The sequence below is a fragment of the Cololabis saira genome, chromosome 24 (genome assembly GCF_033807715.1).
Source record: "Cololabis saira isolate AMF1-May2022 chromosome 24, fColSai1.1, whole genome shotgun sequence".
NCBI classification, from domain to species: Eukaryota; Metazoa; Chordata; class Actinopteri; order Beloniformes; family Belonidae; genus Cololabis; species Cololabis saira.
The window spans coordinates 20,510,886-20,528,627 of NC_084610.1; the positions used below are offsets into that span (position 1 = coordinate 20,510,886).

At 43.0% G+C, this 17,742-nt stretch overlaps 1 protein-coding gene across 1 annotated transcript in view; it reads left to right on the forward strand.

Annotated features, from left to right (window-relative positions):
• The first annotated feature begins 334 nt into the window (after positions 1 to 334).
• The window catches only part of nhej1 (nonhomologous end-joining factor 1), a 33,001-nt gene continuing 15,593 nt past the window's right edge, over positions 335 to 17,742 (forward strand). Inside the window, exons 1-4 of the mRNA XM_061716273.1 lie at positions 335 to 622; positions 2,474 to 2,683; positions 2,760 to 2,898; positions 5,127 to 5,185. Of these exons, the coding sequence (XP_061572257.1) occupies positions 359 to 622; positions 2,474 to 2,683; positions 2,760 to 2,898; positions 5,127 to 5,185 (672 nt within the window). The 5' untranslated portion in view covers positions 335 to 358. The remainder of the gene's footprint in view (positions 623 to 2,473; positions 2,684 to 2,759; positions 2,899 to 5,126; positions 5,186 to 17,742) is intronic.

The following is a 17,742-nucleotide window of genomic DNA, read 5'->3' on the forward strand; positions in this document are numbered from 1 at the left end:
CGAAACATGTCGGTAATTAAAAAATCCATCCATCCATCCATCCATCCATCCATCCATCCATCCATCCATCCATCCATCCATCCATCCATCCATCCATCCATCCATCCATCCATCCATCCATCATCCAACCATAATTCCATCCATCCATCCATCCATCGAAGGAATAGCTGAAACATTTCAGGTTAAAAAACCTAAAATGTTTTTGTTGGACAAAAATAATTAGAAAATTCAATTGTGTGTGTGTGTGTGTGTGTGTGTGTGTGCGTGTGCGTGTGCGCATGCGTATATTTATAACTTTATTAAACCACAAGGGCGGTTCTGAGTACGTCCTCCGAGGGCGTCACCAGGGGAGGTTTCTATGTCCCTCTCACCAGTCTCTCCGTCACCTCTGATGTCCTCAGGTGACGGAGCTCTCCTCCTGCTGCACGCCGTCATGGACGTCGACGTCTCCTCCCCCGAGGACGTCCTCCTGCGGAGCCCCTGGCTTCCCATCAGCCTCGGCGGGTGCCGGCTCCTGGCCAAGAGCTGGTTCGGTGAGACGGCGTACCGCGTCCTGCTGACCGACCTGCACTGCGTGTGGGAGGAGAGGATGGACGCGGCGGACGTCCAGAGCCGGGCGCAGGTGGGCGGGGCCATGAGGTGTCTCAGGCTGCTGACAGACAGTGGGGAAAAAAAGTATTTAGTCAGCCACCGATTGTGCAAGTTCTCCCACTTAAAAAATGAGAGAGGCCTGTAATTTTCATCATAGGTTCACTTCAACTGTTGGCGCTTTTCCATTAGTACCTACTCAGCACGACTCGACTCGACCCGCCTCGGTTTTGCGCTTCTCCACTAGGGGTGGAGGCTGGTGGAGGCGTGCCGAGTTGATACTTTTTCTGTAACTATTCTGCCGAGATTCTAAGCAGCTGAGTCAGGCTGTGATGTCATCACACTACAGGCCACCGATTGGTCGGGGAGTTGGAGTCAGACGTTTGAGTCAGGAGGCGGAAATCAGCGAAAGAGCGACTCTGACGGCTTCTTGTTCATTTTATTCCACCAGCAAAAGTCTGTTTGGTGATCCAACACTGAGGTGCAGATGTTCATAAACCTGGTGTCTGAGGAGAGAATTAAAAAGGGATCTAGATGGGCGATAAGGAACGACCAGATCTACCAGGAACTCTGTCACTTCATAGCTGCTCACGGCTCCAGCTGACTTTTCAGCAGCACCGAGACAAACAAACGGCGTCGCCGTTTGAAGCTTCTCTCACTCTCATTTTTTAACTTGGTATCAAACACAAACCACAGACCCAGCAGCACATCTATCATCTCCTCCAGGTTCTACATCTTTAGTGTTGTTGTCTTCTTCCTTTAGATCACACAATCAAATACGTCACAGCAGCTTCACTCCAACCTCCTACTTCTCATCTGGGTGTTGAAAAGAAACGAGGGCGAGTCGAGTCGGGCTGAGTAGGTACTAGTGTAAAAGTGCCATAAGAGAGACAGAATGGGGGGAAAGAATCCAGGAAATGTAGGATTTTTAATTAATTAATTGGTAAATTCCTCTGTAAAATAAGTATTTGGTCAATAACAAAAGTTAATCTCAATACTTTCTTATATAACCTTTGTTGGCAATGACAGAGGTCAAACGTTTTGTAAGTCTTCACAAGGTTTTCACACACTGTTGCTGGTATTTTGGCCCATTCCTCTTCTAGAGCAGTGATTTGGATTTCCTGGATTCTTTCACCCCTTTCTGTCTCTCATAGTTGAAGTTACCTATGATGGAAATCACAGGCCTCTCTCAGCTTTTTAAGTGGGAGAACTTGCAAAATATGCAAAATATTACTACTAGTATTATATTGAGATTCAACAGCAAGTATTGGCAGCTAATGATGCTGTAAGGACCAATCAGCTCCCAGAATGCTGATAGAACTGCTTTCAGAAACATCGTGGGTCAGAATTACCAAACAGATCCAGGGAGGAAACAGAGACATATGAAATCGGTTTTATTTTTTCCCACATTCCGTTTTTATTTGTTCCATTTTCGGTCTATTTTGGTTTTTAATTTTTGAGCATTTGGTTTTTAGCATTTTATGCAAATGTAACCCCAAGACAGTATATAAAGTAATGAAATATAGACAATTTATGCAATTATAACCTAACACTTTAATGTTTTCATACCTTTAAACATATTTAAAGGCAAAAACATGGCACCAGTTATTCTCGTGTCCAACAAAACATTCCTTTTTTGGGGATAAACAAAAAAATAACCAAAAGTTGTAATGTAATGATGAAAAAAAAAAAAAAAAATACATAAATATAAGAAGAAAAAAAAAGAAAAAAAAAATCGATCTTTGGACATATGACTCGATTTTAGGAATTAATATGAGAATCGATTTAGAATTGGGAAATCGATTTTTTTCAACACAGGCCTAGTCATGTGACCTTATTGATTTAACTGATGACCTAACTGTGCGTCCCCCCCCGCCCCCCCCAGGAGCTGAACCGGCGCCTGCGAGCGTCGGCCGAGGCGTTCTTCTCCCACCTGCGTGAGGCGGCGCGGCCCTGCCTGTCGGGCGGCGGCGGGGAGGCGCAGGTCTCTCTGACGCGGCGGGACGACGGCCGCCTGGCCGTGAGGCTGAAGAGCGAGCTGGGCGGGCTGCCCTTCCACTGGGAGTTCCGGCTGAGCCCCGCCCCCGTCGCCACGGTAACACGCGGTAACCCTGGAGCCCCGGGGGGGTGGAGGGGTCGAGCAGCGGGGTCATCTGTGTGTGTTTCCACAGGCCTGCGAGCAGCTGGTGCGCCCCCTGCTGGCCATGAGCCGCCTGCTGCAGCAGCAGCTGGAGCAGCTGGGGGGGATGCTGGCCAGGAAGGACGCCGAGATCCAGGACTACCGCGAGAACGGAGCCTCGCTGACCCGAGGTGACCGCACTCACCTGACCCTAACCTCACAGGAAAACATGACTCCCATGATGCAACAGCTGCAGCACCAGCAGCGACATATTTAAACTAGGCCTGTGTTGAAGAAATCGATTTTCCGATTCTAAATCGATTCTCATATTAATTCCTAAAAATCGATTCTTATGTCTAAAGATCAAATTTTTTTTTTTTTTTTTTTTTTTTAAATCATTTTCTGCCAGGGGAACTTTAATCCCAGTAGTCGGACACACAGTTTGTCATGACACTTCTGAAAAATGCCAGGTGCTTCATGGCAATATGTGTGCGTGGTGACAGAATAAATTAGATAAGCTAAAATGATTTGTTTACTGCATGAACTGTTGCAATTTCTTTCTTTTTTGCACTTTAAATGGATATTGAAAGGCCTGTTTGAGTTATTTATTTCTTAGTTATTTCACAATAATTATTGTGAAATTATTATTTCACTAGTTATTTTACAGTCATATAATTCAGGCAACAGCTCAAAAAACATTTTAAATAACACTAAGCCAAATCAATATCGAATCGGATCGAATCATGATAATCGATTCTGAATATTAAGAATCGGAATCGAATCGATTCTTGACATTTGAATCGATACCCAGCCCTACTGTAAACGATATACAGGACTGTCTCAGAAAATTAGAATATTGTGATAAAGTTCTTTATTTTCTGTAATGCAATTTAAAAAAACAAAAATGTCATACATTCTGGATTCATTACAAATCAACTGAAATATTGCAAGCCTTTTATTATTTTAATATTGCTGATTATGGCTTACAGTTTAAGATTAAGATTCCCAGAGACGTTCCCAGGCCGAGAGAGATAGTCTCTCCAGCGTGTCCTGTAATATTAAAATAATAAAAGGCTTGCAATATTTCAGTTGATTTGTAATGAATCCAGAATGTATGACATTTTTGTTTTTGTATTTGCATTACAGAAAATCACAATATTCTAATTTTCTGAGACAGTCCTGTACATAAAATATCAAACGACTCTCGCTGGGGTCACTGAGGTCACGGCGGTCGCACATTTAATCCAAAATTCCACTAAGAATAAAACAATAAAACATCTGTGATTAAATATTATTAAATTAGTAAAATCTAATAAAATCCCTTAAATGAAAATATAAATTCAATTCAATTTCAAATCAATTTATTTATTTGATGAGGATGGACAGTGCACATCATTACGCGTTTAAAAATAAAGGCAGATGCACCCAACTGTAGCCTATTGGCTAATTCCCATTGGCAGTCCCCCCCGCTAGGATATAAAAACAGGGATATACAGGCATAAAGAGGATATAAAATACAGTGTTCAGTTATGAAATACAATAGTACAATAATATAACCTTTACAACAATAATACAACCAACCACATAACACATTTCACAGTATTTTACATTCATAAGTTATAGTCGTAGCAGCAGATTAAAGTAAAGTGCAAGTGTCTAATGTAAAGTGCTGGTGTCACAGTTATAAGGTGCAGAGTAGAGGTATAAAGTGCGTGGTGTATGGGACTGCGGACTTGAGAAAAGGGTCACTTTATTGATTTAGATGTGGTGTTAAAGGATTGATGTTAGTTTGAAGTCATTGAACTGTGGGAATGGGGCAAAGAAAAAAGAGAAAAAAATTGGGGGGCGGGGGGGGTGAGGTAGAGAAGCAGGCAAAGGAATTAAAACAACAACGATAATTGTAATAGTAGTAGTAAGAAGAAATAACAAGAATAAAGACTTGAATAAATAAATAATCAAAAATAAAAGAGAGGTAGTAGTAATAATGGTATGAACGCGCTACATGATAACAGCGGTTACATCAAACATGGTCACAAGTTTGTCTGTTTAGCAACCATTTTTTCAAGTTAACTTTGAATGTTGCATATGTGTCACATTCTCTTATGGTAGTTGGTAGACTGTTCCATATGCGGCTACCCCCGCATGAGAGTACTGCCTGTCCACATGATGTGCGTCTGTGTGGGATCATGCAGTCTCCTCTTACAGTTGCCCTCGTGACAGGGTCATGGACATGGTCGTGACATGATCAAACTAATAAAATGGAGGAAACAACTTCAGATAAGAGCGTCCTGAGGATGATGTCATTCCTCCTCTCGCTGGTGTCCAATCAATACTGGATATTAGACCCATAAAACCCAGAATCAGACCCAACAGAACCCTGAAGTTTGAAGCTAACGTGGAACCGTGTGTTTGCACTCAGAACGCCTGAAGACGGATGTTTTCCTGGAGAAGACGTACAGGGAGGACTTCATGGCAAAGGTGGGAGCCACACACACACACACACACACACACACACACACACACACACACACACACACACACACACAGACCACCACGAGGCTCTTTCATGTGCCACTCAGGGTGTGTTGTTGGTGTTCAGGTGTAGAATTTGTCATGTCTGAGTGTGTGTGTGCGTGTGAGAGGTTTCAGAAGTGTGTGTTGAATGTGTCACTTCCTCCTCGTGTGTTTGGAGGTCGGTGCAGCAGCTGAAAACCTGTAAAGGTCCAGTTCTCCGTCGTTCAGCTTCTCCGTTGACACGACAGTTCTGGTTCTGGTTCTGGTTCTTGTTTTGTTGCCGGTAAACGACAGTTTGGTCGGTTTGGTCGGTTCATCCGTCTCTGTTTCCTCCCTGGATCTGTTTGGTAATTCTGACCCACATGATGTTTCTGAAAGCAGTTCTATCAGCATTCTGGGAGCTGATTGGTCCTTACAGCATCATTAGCTGCAATACTTGCTGTTTAATCTCAATATAATACTAGTAGTAATATTTTGCAGAACTACAGTCATATAATTCATGCAACAGCTCAAAAAACTGTTTTAATAACACTAACCCAAATCAATATCGGAATCGAATCTAATCAAATCTTGATAATCGATTCCCCCGATTTTGGGTGTAATTGATGTCAAGACACCCAACTAAACACAAAAAATCAAGAAAAATTAGTTTTTCATGTCACAATCCCTTTAAGAATCTGAATCGAATCGATTCTTGACATTTGAATCGATCCCCAGCCCTATATCCAGGTGAGCGGCTCCAAGAAGTCCGTCTGTCGGCGCCGGTGCTCTGAAACCGACCGACCGGGAAAGAATCCCGTTTTTAGCTCCAGCTCAGGTACGAGGAGTCACGGAAAGTTACAGCCGGCCACAGGGACGCCTCTGTTTCTGGGGGGGGGTTGGGGGTCAGAAACAGCAGAAAAAGAAGAAGAAGAAGTCTCGCCACAGAGGATGAAAGGCTGCAGACCAGAGAGAACCGTCTGGGAAGGACTTCACCACATCAGACACCAGATCACTGTGTGTGTGTGTGTGTGTGTGTGTGTGTGTGTGTGTGTGTGTGTGTGTGTGTGTGTGTGTGTGTGTGTGTGTGTGTGTGTGTGTGTGTGTGTGTGTGTGTGTGTGTGTGTGTGTGTGTGTGGCGTTTAGCACGTGCGTGCTGTATTTATCTGCGTGCCTGAGACCCGGCGTGTTCACCGGCTTCGTGTTTGCATCTCCGCTTGTGGCCGTCTCCATGGCAACGCTCCCAGAACCCCGATGAAAACGCACCTGAGTAAAGGTGCATTTTGCATTTTTGCCTAATAGTCCAGCTGTGTAGCTATAAAATGTATAGGAATCGTTCAGTTTGTGATACAAGCATGAAATTTGGTACAAATAGCCAAAGGTTTCCCCAAAAGATATGGACATGGAGACATCATGAATTTTCAACATGGCGCCCATGGCAGCCATTTTTAAAAATGGCCACCAGAAACAAGTGTTTTCTAATGAGTGATTAGTTGAAATGAGTTGCCAGTTTGCCCTGGTTCTTTTTTTCTCTCTTTTTCATATTTTTTCTCTTTTTTTCATCTTTCTTTTTCTCCTCTTTTTTTCATCTTTTTCTCCTATTTTTTCCTCTTTTTTTTCCTCTTCTTTTTCCTCTTTTTCTCTCTTTTTTCCTCTTCCTCTCCCTTCTCTTTTTTCATCTTTTTTTCTCTTTTCCTCTTTTTTCCCTTTTTTTATCTTCTCTTTTTTCTTATTTTTTCTCTTTTTTCATCTTTTCTTTTTTCTCGTTTCCTCTTTTTTTCCTCTTACTCTTTCTCTTTTTTCATCTTTTTTTTCTCTTTTTTCCTCTTTTTCCTATTTTTTTCTCTTTTTTCACTTTCTGTTTTTTCCTCTTTCCTCTTTTTTCTCTTTTTTCCTCTTCCTCTTTTCTTTTTTTCTCTTTTTCCTCTTTTCTCTTTTTTCATCTTCTCTCTTTTTTCTCTTTTTTCCTCTTTTTTCCTCTTACTCTTCCTCTTTTTTTCTCTTTTTTCATCTTTTTCTCCTTTTTTCCTATTTTTTCCTTTTTTTTCCTCTTCTTTTTCCTCTTTTTTCATCTTTTTTTCTCTTTTCCTCTTTTTTCCCTTTTTTTCATCTTCTCTTTTTTCTTATTTTTTCTCTTTTTTCATCTTCTCTTTTTTTTATCTTTTTCTCTTTTTTCCTCTTTTTCCTATTTTTTTCTCTTTTTTTCACCTTCTCTTTTTTCCTCTTTTTCCCCTCTTTTTTTCTCTTTTTTCCTCTTTTTCCTATTTTTTTCTCTTTTTTTCACCTTCTCTTTTTTCCTCTTTTTCCTCTTTTTTTCCTCTTTTTTTCTCTTTTTTTCCTCTTTTCTCTTTTTTCATCTTCTCTTTTTTCCTATTTCTTTTTCAACTAATCACTCATTAGAAAACACTTGTTTCTGGCATCCATTATGAAAAATGGCTGCCATGGGCGCCATGTTGAAAATTCACGATGGCTCCATGTCCATATCTTTTGGGGAAACCTTTGGCTATGTGTGTACCAAATGTCATGCTTGTATCACAAACTGAACGATTGTTTTGGTTATCTCCTGCACTATAAACATTTCAGGAGAACCGTGGATGGAGGTGACGACGGACTAACCCCGCCCCTAACCCCGCCCAGACTCCGCCCTTACCCCGCCCACACGGCCCAAGAGAAAAAACCAGCGTAGAAACGGGTGCCGATGTTTTCTGCTCTCGTCTGACTCAGAGGTCGGACACACTTTGACCTCCATTTCAGCGTCACGCGTAAACGCGTCGCCGTTCCGTACAAGCCACCAAACTCTTTTTATTCCTCAAACTTGAACTTCTCTGACATTTATTTCGGTGCCAGCAGAGAGCCGAGCAGACAAATATCTTCTTCAAGAATCCTCCGCCTAATCACCCCCCTCTCTGACCGTTTCCACCAGCGGGTGCCATTTGTGGCCTGGGCTTTGCCGCCGCGAGCAGAGCGAAGGGCCGAGGGACGATGATGACAGGAGCAGCAGCTTTTAGCTTTCCGTGAGGAGCCCCTCCCCACCGGGTCACCACACAAACACCCCGCCCAGCTCAGGTCAACATTTACATGGGTGGAATTAGTCTGCGCTTCCCACCAACACACACACACACACACACACACACACACACACACACACACACAGGCTAAACCTGGTCATGGAGCTCAAAGATGAAAAAAAAAAAGTATAAATCTTCTCTCAGCTTCTCTTTTGGACCTAAATTTGGTGTGCGTGCGTGCGTGCGTGCGTTAGGAATGGGAGATATTTTACCGTTCACGATAAACCGTCATAAAAATTCCCCATGGTAAGAATTTGTCATCTCGCGGTAAAAAATGATAAATTCCCGTTGATGATGTTTTTGTGTAAAGCTGATTTATGGTTCTGCGTTAAATCCACGCACAACGTACGTGTGCAGGAAGGAAGGAAGGAAGGAAGGAAGGAAGGAAGGAAGGAAGGAAGGAAGGAAGGAAGGAAGGAAGGAAGGAAGGAAGGAAGGAAGGAAGGAAGGAAGGAAGGAAGGAAGGAAGGAAGGAAGGAAGGGAGAAAACAAGGAAAGAAGGAAGGAAGGAAGGAAGGGAGAAAACAAGGAAAGAAGGAAGGAAGGAAGGAAGGAAGGAAGGGAGAAAACAAGGAAGGAAGGAAGGAAGGAAGGAAGGAAGGAAGGGAGAAAACAAGGAAAGAAGGAAGGAAGGAAGGAAAGAAGGAAAGAAGGAAGGAAGGAAGGAAGGAAGGAAGGAAGGAAGGAAGGGAGCAAAGAAGGAAGGAAGGGAAAAAGGAAGGGAAAAAGGAAGGGAAAAAGGAAAGAAGGAAGGAAGGAAGGAAGGAAGGAAGGAAGGAAGGAAGGAAGGAAGGAAGGAAGGAAGGAAGGAAGGAAGGAAGGAAGGAAGGAAGGAAGGAAGGAAGGAAGGAAGGAAGGAAGGAAGGAAGGGAAAAGGGTAGGAAGGAAGGAAGGAAGGAAGGAAGGAAGGAAGGAAGGAAGGAAGGAAGGGAGCAAAGAAAGAAGGAAGGGAAAAAGGAAGGAAGGAAGGAAGGAAGGAAGGAAGGAAGGAAGGAAGGAAGGAAGGAAGGAAGGAAGGAAGGAAGGAAGGAAGGAAGGAAGGAAGGAAGGAAGGAAGGAAATGAGCCAGAAAGAAAGAAAGAAAGAAAGAAAGAAAGAAAGAAAGAAAGAAAGAAAGAAAGAAAGAAAGAAAGAAAGAAAGAAAGAAATGAGCCAGAAAAAAGGATAAATTCCCGTTGATGACGTTTTTGTGTAACAAACATGGGGGATCTGAGAGTGAGATAGATTTATAGTTGAATTGGTATTTTTTTTATCTTCATTTTTATCATTATCGGGATAAATGCCAGAAATTATCGTGATACATTTTTTAGTCCATACCGCCCATCCCTAGTGTTCGTTCTCTCGTGCGTGTGTTGTTGCGAGGCCCTCAGCTTTGACAGTACCATGGACATAGGACAGGCCAGAATAAAGTTTAAATGCATGTTGATGTCCACTGATGAATACCACGCAGAGTTTCAGATCCGGGGTGAGGACCAGCCTTCGCTTTGGGAAAGCTTTCCCAAATCTGTGTCTTTTGCTCAGTAGCGCCCCGCTTAAGACTGAATTATGGTTCTGCGTTAAATCAACGCAGAGCCTAATAAGGCTGGGGATCGATTCAAATGTCAAGAATCGATTCGATTCCGATTCTTGAGATTCAGAATCGATTATCAAGATTTGATTCGATCCAATTCGATTCGTATATTGATTTGGGTTAGTGTTATTAAAACTGTTTTTTGAGCTGTTGCATGAATTATATGACTGTAGTTATGCAAAATATTACTACTACTATTATAGTAAGATTCAACAGCAAGTATTGCAGCTAATGATGCTGTAAGGACCAATCAGCTCCCAGAATGCTGATAGAACTGCTTTCAGAAACATCATGTGGGTCAGAATTACCAAACAGATCCAGGGAGGAAACAGAGACGGATGAAATCGGTTTTATTTTTTCCCACATTCCGTTTTTATTTGTTCCATTTTTGGTCTATTTTGGTTTTTAATTTTTGAGCATTTGGTTTTTAGCATTTTTTGCAAATGTAACCCCAAGACAGTATATAAAGTAATGAAATATAGACAATTTATGCAATTATAGCCTAACACTTTAATGTTTTCATACCTTTAAACAAAAACATGGCACCAGTTATTCGCGTGTCCAACAAAACATTCCTTTTTTGGGGATAAACAAAAAAATAACCAAAAGTTGTAATGTAATTATCTCCGTAGCTACGCCGTAGCCTGACGTGCACCTCCCAAAAGATTTAACTACGCGTCGAGGCGACGCAGACTGAGAGGGCTGTGATTGGTTTTCTTGGTAGCAACGCATTTCCGGTTCCGGTTCTCTCTCGGTTGCCATTGTTCACTGTGACCGGAAAAGCCAGAAGCTAAACAAAGAATTAACTAGAGACGACGATAACAATAAAATTGTTGTAATTCAGCCACATTGGAAGGTTTTCGAGCATGAATCGCCTTTTCTTTTCTCCGGAGAAGATCGCAACCCCCTAGCACTCTGGGGGGTTTGCACCGCGGCAAAATGGAGAGACGGAGAAGTCCGAAGGGTTCACGACGGTGTCACGGCGTAGGCTCTGCGTTGGCTTAACGCAGGACCATAAATCAGGCTTTATGGAACCGTCTCCCTGACAGTCTGAGGGCGGCACAGACACTGGACTCTTTTAAGACTGTCCTAAAAACCTTTTTATTCAGGAAGGTGTTTTTGAGTTGAGTTTTATGACTTACTATTGTTAGTTTTAACTATGTACTGGCTCTCTGTGGCTACTGTGGCACTCTGAGATTCTTGGATGAAGAGTGCCTTACAAATAGAATCCATTATTATTATTATCATTATTATTAGCTTTCAGTCAAGTATTTGAGGGGTTCAGTACTGGTTCTGAATCAGGTGTCGGGGAGTTTTCCCCCGGACTATAACTGACGGATTAAGGTGTTACATCGATGACGGTTAGTTGGAGGCTGAGCCGCTCCGGCGTCACGGTTTGTTCTGGTCGGAGTCCTTCGGTGGACCGTCGTCATGCGGTGGCGGCGAGCCGCGGCCCGGCTGAGCCGCCGCGACGCCCGCGTCTGGTTTCCGTGTGTCACCGAGGCGGGTTCTTGACCTCACGCTCACGTGCTGCTTGTGTCACGGTGACGCACGTTCCGGCAGCGTCATCACAGCCCCGAGCTGGAGCGTCACAGTCCGGGAACGCCGCCCACTTCCTGTTTCATTAGACGGCGGCTTCACAGCTCCAGAGCCATCGCGCTGCAGTACAACAGCATCTGACAATTAGTGGCCACATCTGCCCAGAAGCCCTCAGCCGCGCTTCACAGAGGCACGTAATCGGGCTGAAGCGCTGCGACGTCTAAAAATGGCCCAAGTTACTCCAAAGTTAGCATTTTTCTGGTGAGGGCGCCTCGACACAATCAACGAGGAACCGTTTCCCTCTCCTTCACAGAGCGGAGATGTGCAGTTATCCGCCTCCAATAAAAGCACGGTAATGAATACGTGCTCAAGCGGGTGGAAAAATGATCCTTAACTGCTACGTAGCGCTGCCTGTGAAGCGCTGCGCTGGCATACCGGGAGGAGACGCATCCTAATATCTGACTGCCTCAGCTGGAGGCTCTAAGTTAAGAGCAGGGCAGGAAATGTTTGAATCCTGTGACCACAGCCGCTGATGGATGCAGCCCAGCGCGGCGGCACGGCTGAGGACGAGCAGATACGGATGGTTTAGTGTCTGCCAGGGAAGGAAACGCTCAAAAAAAAAACTCCCTCGTGTAAAAGAAAGTCTCCTCGTTTCTTCCTCCACTCTAGTGGAAGCAGGTCAGACCGAGCGCATGGACGCTAAACATTAGAGAAAAGCTTTGACATTTAGGCCCTGTTTACACGGAGCAAAAACGGTGGTGTTTTCATGCGTTTTGGCCGTTTGTTTACATGAAAACGAAGCTCAAAGTCACCAAAAACGATCATTTCTGAAAACTCCGGCCAAAGTGGAGATTTTCAAAAACTCTGTCTTCACGTTTGCTTGTAAACGGAGGGAAACGGAGATTTCGGCTTCAGAACGTCACATTATGCAACAGAAACGTCACCAGCATCATGTGTGTGACCTGTGTTTACAATTTGTTTGGCCACCGTCAATATTTTCTTGTATTTTACCTGTTTTATATTCTAAAGTCACACTTAAAAGTAACTCCACTTCTCTGTCACTCCAAACAAAAGACTCTCGTTCATCTTGGAAGTAACTGGCAGTCCAGGCTGATTTATGGTTCCGCGTTACACCAACGCAGAGCCTACGGCGTAGGGTACGCGGCGATGCGCACCGTACGTAGGCTACGCCGTCGATTTAACGCAGAACCATATTATTCAGGCTTCACACGTGTCATTTGTTGACGTTTTTTTCCAGGATTCTGATTGGCTAGCATGATTTTATCTTCTCGTTACACTGCCCCCTGCAGGTTTGGCTGCTCATAGCACCTTAACAGCATATTTATGTGGGTTCCTGTAAACGAGGATATTTTTCAAAACGTAGAGGGGGAAATATCCGTTTTTGTAAATACCCGGCTATGTGTAAACGTGGCCCTAGTCTGAAAGGACTTTGGAGGTTTTAAACAAGCAGTTGAGCTCCAGGTTGTTTTCCACCCCGAGTCGTGTCTGCAGGCAAAGCCTGGAACATCATTCTAAAGTTGCTTTCATCAACGAAAATTCTGACTAAATATCGTCGTCAACGAACCTTTATCACCTGAGGAAAACGAGACTCAACGAAAATGCTTGTCATGCGACGATAACGATAATTAAATATATAATGCAATATCGTAGACGAATAAAAACGAGACTAAAATGTAGATTACAAAATAAAAACTCGTCTTCATTTTCGTTGACCAAAACGAGACCAGCTGATGCCGTTAACGCAGAGCTCTAGGTTCATGTCAACTAAAAACAAAGTTAGAGAAACGCGGGGATCTGCTCTGGGGGGGAGAAGAAGAAGAACCATCTTTGGATACACTTTCCTACATAGACGTGGAAAAGAAAACCCAATGTGTCGTTGAAAAAGAAAAAGACGGGGAGAAATGCGGAAAAATAAATATATTGTAAACTCAAATTAGAGTCTTCTGTATCTGGAATGAATGTATTCTTGAGTCTATAAGGTAACAATAATATAATAATACGATAACCTTGTTTGAATTGTAAAATGGGTTTGGATAAATACAATCTTTGACTAAAACTAGACTAAAATGGACAATTCTGACTAAAATAAGACTAAAATGCTCCAACTTTTAGTCGACTGAAACTTGACACGACTAAAAGGAGAATGAACGTGACTAAAACTAATAAAAACTAAAATGATACCTTGACCCAAAGATGACTAAAACTAAAATTGAAACAGGCTGATAAAACAACTCTAGTTGGAGGAAAGCCTGGCAGCAGCAGGTTGGTGTCGAGTCATGTGACCTTTCCGTTTACAGACGAGGGCATAATGAACTCAGCTGGTCCCAAACCTGCAACCTCCGAGGAGCAAGACATGTCACACCATCTCACTACTTACTCAACAAAAACCTAAACATACTCCAGGATTCAACCGTTTCAGGAGGTCGGCCACTCTGCCCGGGTCTTCGTTTTGGTAACGTTTGAGTGACGTCCTCAGGAACCTGGCTTTCTTCAGGCCGCCTCAGGAGTTCCCCAAGGATCCGTTCTGGGAACTCTCAGGTGTCTCATGTGTGGATAGACTTTATAGTCCAGCTGTTTAGCTATAAAATGTATAGGAATCGTTCAGTTTGTGATACAAGCATGAAATTTGGTACACAAATAGCCAAAGGTTTCCCCAAAAGATATGGACGTGGAGCCATCGTGAATTTTCAACATGGCAACCATGGCAGCCATTTTTCAAAATGGCTGCCAGAAACAAGTGTGTTCTAATGAGTGATTAGTTGAAATGAGTTGCCAGTTTGCCCTGGTTCTTTTTTTCTCTTTTTTTTCCTATTTTTTCCTCTTCTTTTTCCTCTTTTTTTCTCTTTTTTCATCTTTTTTTTCTCTTTTCCTCTTTTTTCCTTTTTTTTCATCTTCTCTTTTTTCTTATTTTTTCTTATTTTTTCTCTTTTTTCCTCTTTTTTTTCCTCTTTTTCTCTCTATTTTCTCTTTTTTCCTCTCTTTTTCCTCTTACTCTTCCTCTTTTTTTCTCTTTTTCATCTTTTTTTCTCTTTTTCCTCTTTTTTCCTATTTTTTATCTTTTTTATCTTCGTTTTTTCCTATTTTTTCTCTTTTTTTCCTCTTTTTTCCTCTTTTTCCTCTTTTTGTCTTTTTTCCTCTTCCTCTTTTTTTTCCTCTTTTTTCTCTTTTTTCATCTTCTCTTTTTTTCCTCTTTCTTTTTCAACTAATCACTCATTAGAAAACACTTCTTTCTGGCATCCATTTTGAAAAATGGCTGCCATGGGTGCCATGTTGAAAATTCACGATGGCTCCACGTCCATATCTTTGGGGGAAACCTTTGGCTAATGTGTGTACCAAATTTCATGCTTGTATCACAAACTAAACGATTGTTTTGGTTATCTCCTGCACTAATCAAAGATTTTCACTTTGATCAAATCTTCCATTTTTATGCTGATGATGCTGTGATTTACACAACTGTCCAAACTGTCCTTAGGCTTCCCAAGTCGTGGTGTTTTACGAAAACAGCCGAGTACTTTTACACGTTACATATCCAGCCTCCCAGGTCGTACTCCAGACCCCACTGATGGAAACGCAGCTCAAGGCAACGCTAAAGACGAAGGAAAACTCATTTTGCTTCATTTAGGTTAACTGGGAATGGGCGGAGTCGCCTATCGACAACCGGCCCTCCAGAAAACCTTCGGGTGACGTATTCGGATCTCGGATCCATCCCAGAGACCAGAACAGCACCAGGTTTCCTGGTGCTGTAAGATGGAGCCGGTCGCTGCTGACGGCCGCTCTGAGAAACGGCGGCCAGCCGCTCCTTTCCCACCCACCCGAGGAATTCGGCGGCGAGGTGGCAAGTGGGCGAGGCTACAAACGGGCGGCACAACCATCAAGCCATGAAGACATTTAGCACGCTGGCTACAACATTCAGGCCCGTCTGGTACCGGAGGGTCGGGGAGACGGGCCTGCATCCCTGTCTGGTGGCAGTGCCGTGACTTTGAGGCCTGCAGCGGCAGCAGCGCGGCAGCTGGGGGGTTAAACCCTCATCAATCGTCCTGTCAGTGAAACTGCAGCGAGACGACGACCAAAATGTCCCGCCGCAGGTTGTTAATGTGGCAGCCGGGAGTCTCGCCGACCTCCAGCAGCCTGACAAGGTGCTGAAATTTCTGGATTTACTCTGGCCCCCATGGAACCATGGGAAAAAAAAACTGTCAAGAAAAACATCTTCTATTTACAGAGGTAGGAAACTATGTGAACCCCTGAACGGTGGCTGGTTTGCTGCTTTGTCATAAAATCCGGCCTAATCTTCGTCCACGTCACACAGACTGTTATTTGTCTCGTCCTCGTTGAACAAACCCATGAGACGTTCCCCCGGAACTTCACTAAATGATTCACTAAGAGATACTTTAACGAGGTAAAGACACGTCTGCTGTTCTGATCCAAGCAAGCGGTTATTTTAGCTTAGATCCAGACCTGCAGTTCCTTTACAGACCACTAGGGTCCAGATCAGGGGTGTCAAATGTGCGGCCCGTGGCCCGCATGCGGCCCGAGAGAGGTTTCCAACACAAAAAACCGAAATGTTAATTTACTAAAAAGGAAGGCATAAATAATTGCCATGAATCGCAGCATATCCGATAATATATTTCTTCTACAAATCCATCGTTATTCCACAAATAGAGCAGTTTTTGACATTTTTTTAGTTTTCTAGAATGCATTTGCCGATTTTATTTCTTTTTAGACGGTCGTTTATTTTTATTAACTGACTACTATTATATATTTTTGCAGGAAAAATATCACTGCTAAAAAAGATGATAGAAGATATTTATTCAGAGAATTTCAGTTTTGAATACGAGGATAGTGACAAAGTAAAACAGTTAAAAAAGAAGTGCTGACTTTTTCGGCACACTGGCGTAAATATCCGCGCCAGTTTTTAAAAATAAATACACTTAATTGTACTGGAAAAATCTCTAAATCACAAAGAAACGCTCTCGGATGTAATAAGAAAGATTTTGCTTTTAATTAAATTTCCTATAAAAAAGCGAAATATAAAAAAAACATACTTTTTTCTGCTTATCTTTGTAAAATTATATTAAAAGTATCTTACATATTTTGAAAAAAAAACGAGAAATTTCAAGAAAAGATCCTGAAGAAATATATTCTAGATAATTAGAGTGTAAACAAAGTGCATATTTCCTTTAAAATTAACTAAACTGATATTGGATTAGATAACAATAAAAAAAAAAAAAAAAAAAAAAAATTAGGAAAAAAAACATTTCGCACCATTTTTGTTATTTTGAGCGTGCGGCCCGCGAGAAAAAAATTGGTCAAATACGGCCCGCCAAGCAAAATGAGTTTGACACCCCTGGTCTAGATCCAGATCTGCACTTCCTCTACTGACCACTAGGGTCTAGATCCGGACCTGGGGTTCTTCTGGCGGGCTTGTTGGGGGTCCATTGTAGCTCCTCAAGTCCTCATCTCAGCTTCAGCATCACTAGTTTCAGATGTTGTGACGTCTGAACTGTTGGACAGATCTGATTATTTGGGGCCGTTCTGCCGAGCCGAACCATCTTTGGACCCTCCACGGTTGTTGTGTCAGGTTCTGCTGATGCATCACCCCGTCCAGTAGTCTGGAAGAAAAACACTCACAACAGACGGTCAATTTGAGTCCGCCTTCTGGAGACGGGGAGGGACGGGAAGTCCTCGTCGCTGAGCCACGAGGCTCTCCCAGCTGAAGCTCCCAGGCTGCACTTTGTTGTCCCGTCACCAATGTTTCTGGAAAACATAATAGTTAGGGTGTTATCGGCTCGTGCTTATCTGGGATTTAAGGATCAGACCACGTCTGATCCCAAAGGATCCACTCACCATTTCCCGTTTGGTCCTTCTAGCCGTTTATGTCTCTTTCCAGTTGCTTTTGTGCTTTCCAGGATGGCGAGCCAGACGGCAATGATGCGTGTCGTCCTGCACACAGGCTGCTGTTTACCAGACTAGCTGAGTGTTTCAAGCAGCAGAATCCAACAAGATTTATTTTCTCTGATGTAATTGTGGGTGACATCGACGGCGGCGGCGGAGAATGAGGGTTTAGAGTCACGGGTTGATTCATGATTCACTTCTTCTCCGGTTACCTGATGGCTTTATTATTATTCATCGATAGAAGGAACATTTATTACTTTTCACGACTACATCGGAAAAACAAATCCGACACTGGTGAAGACGTCCTCGGCTGGTGCCTTCAGTGTCTCCTAAACATGTCTGACCTGAGCTGAGGCCTACAGGAGTGAGCTTCTGCTCAAGATTCATGACAAACAATGCAGATGTTACGTTTTACCAAATCATTGTCTCTGATTTACGTGTCCACATGCTCA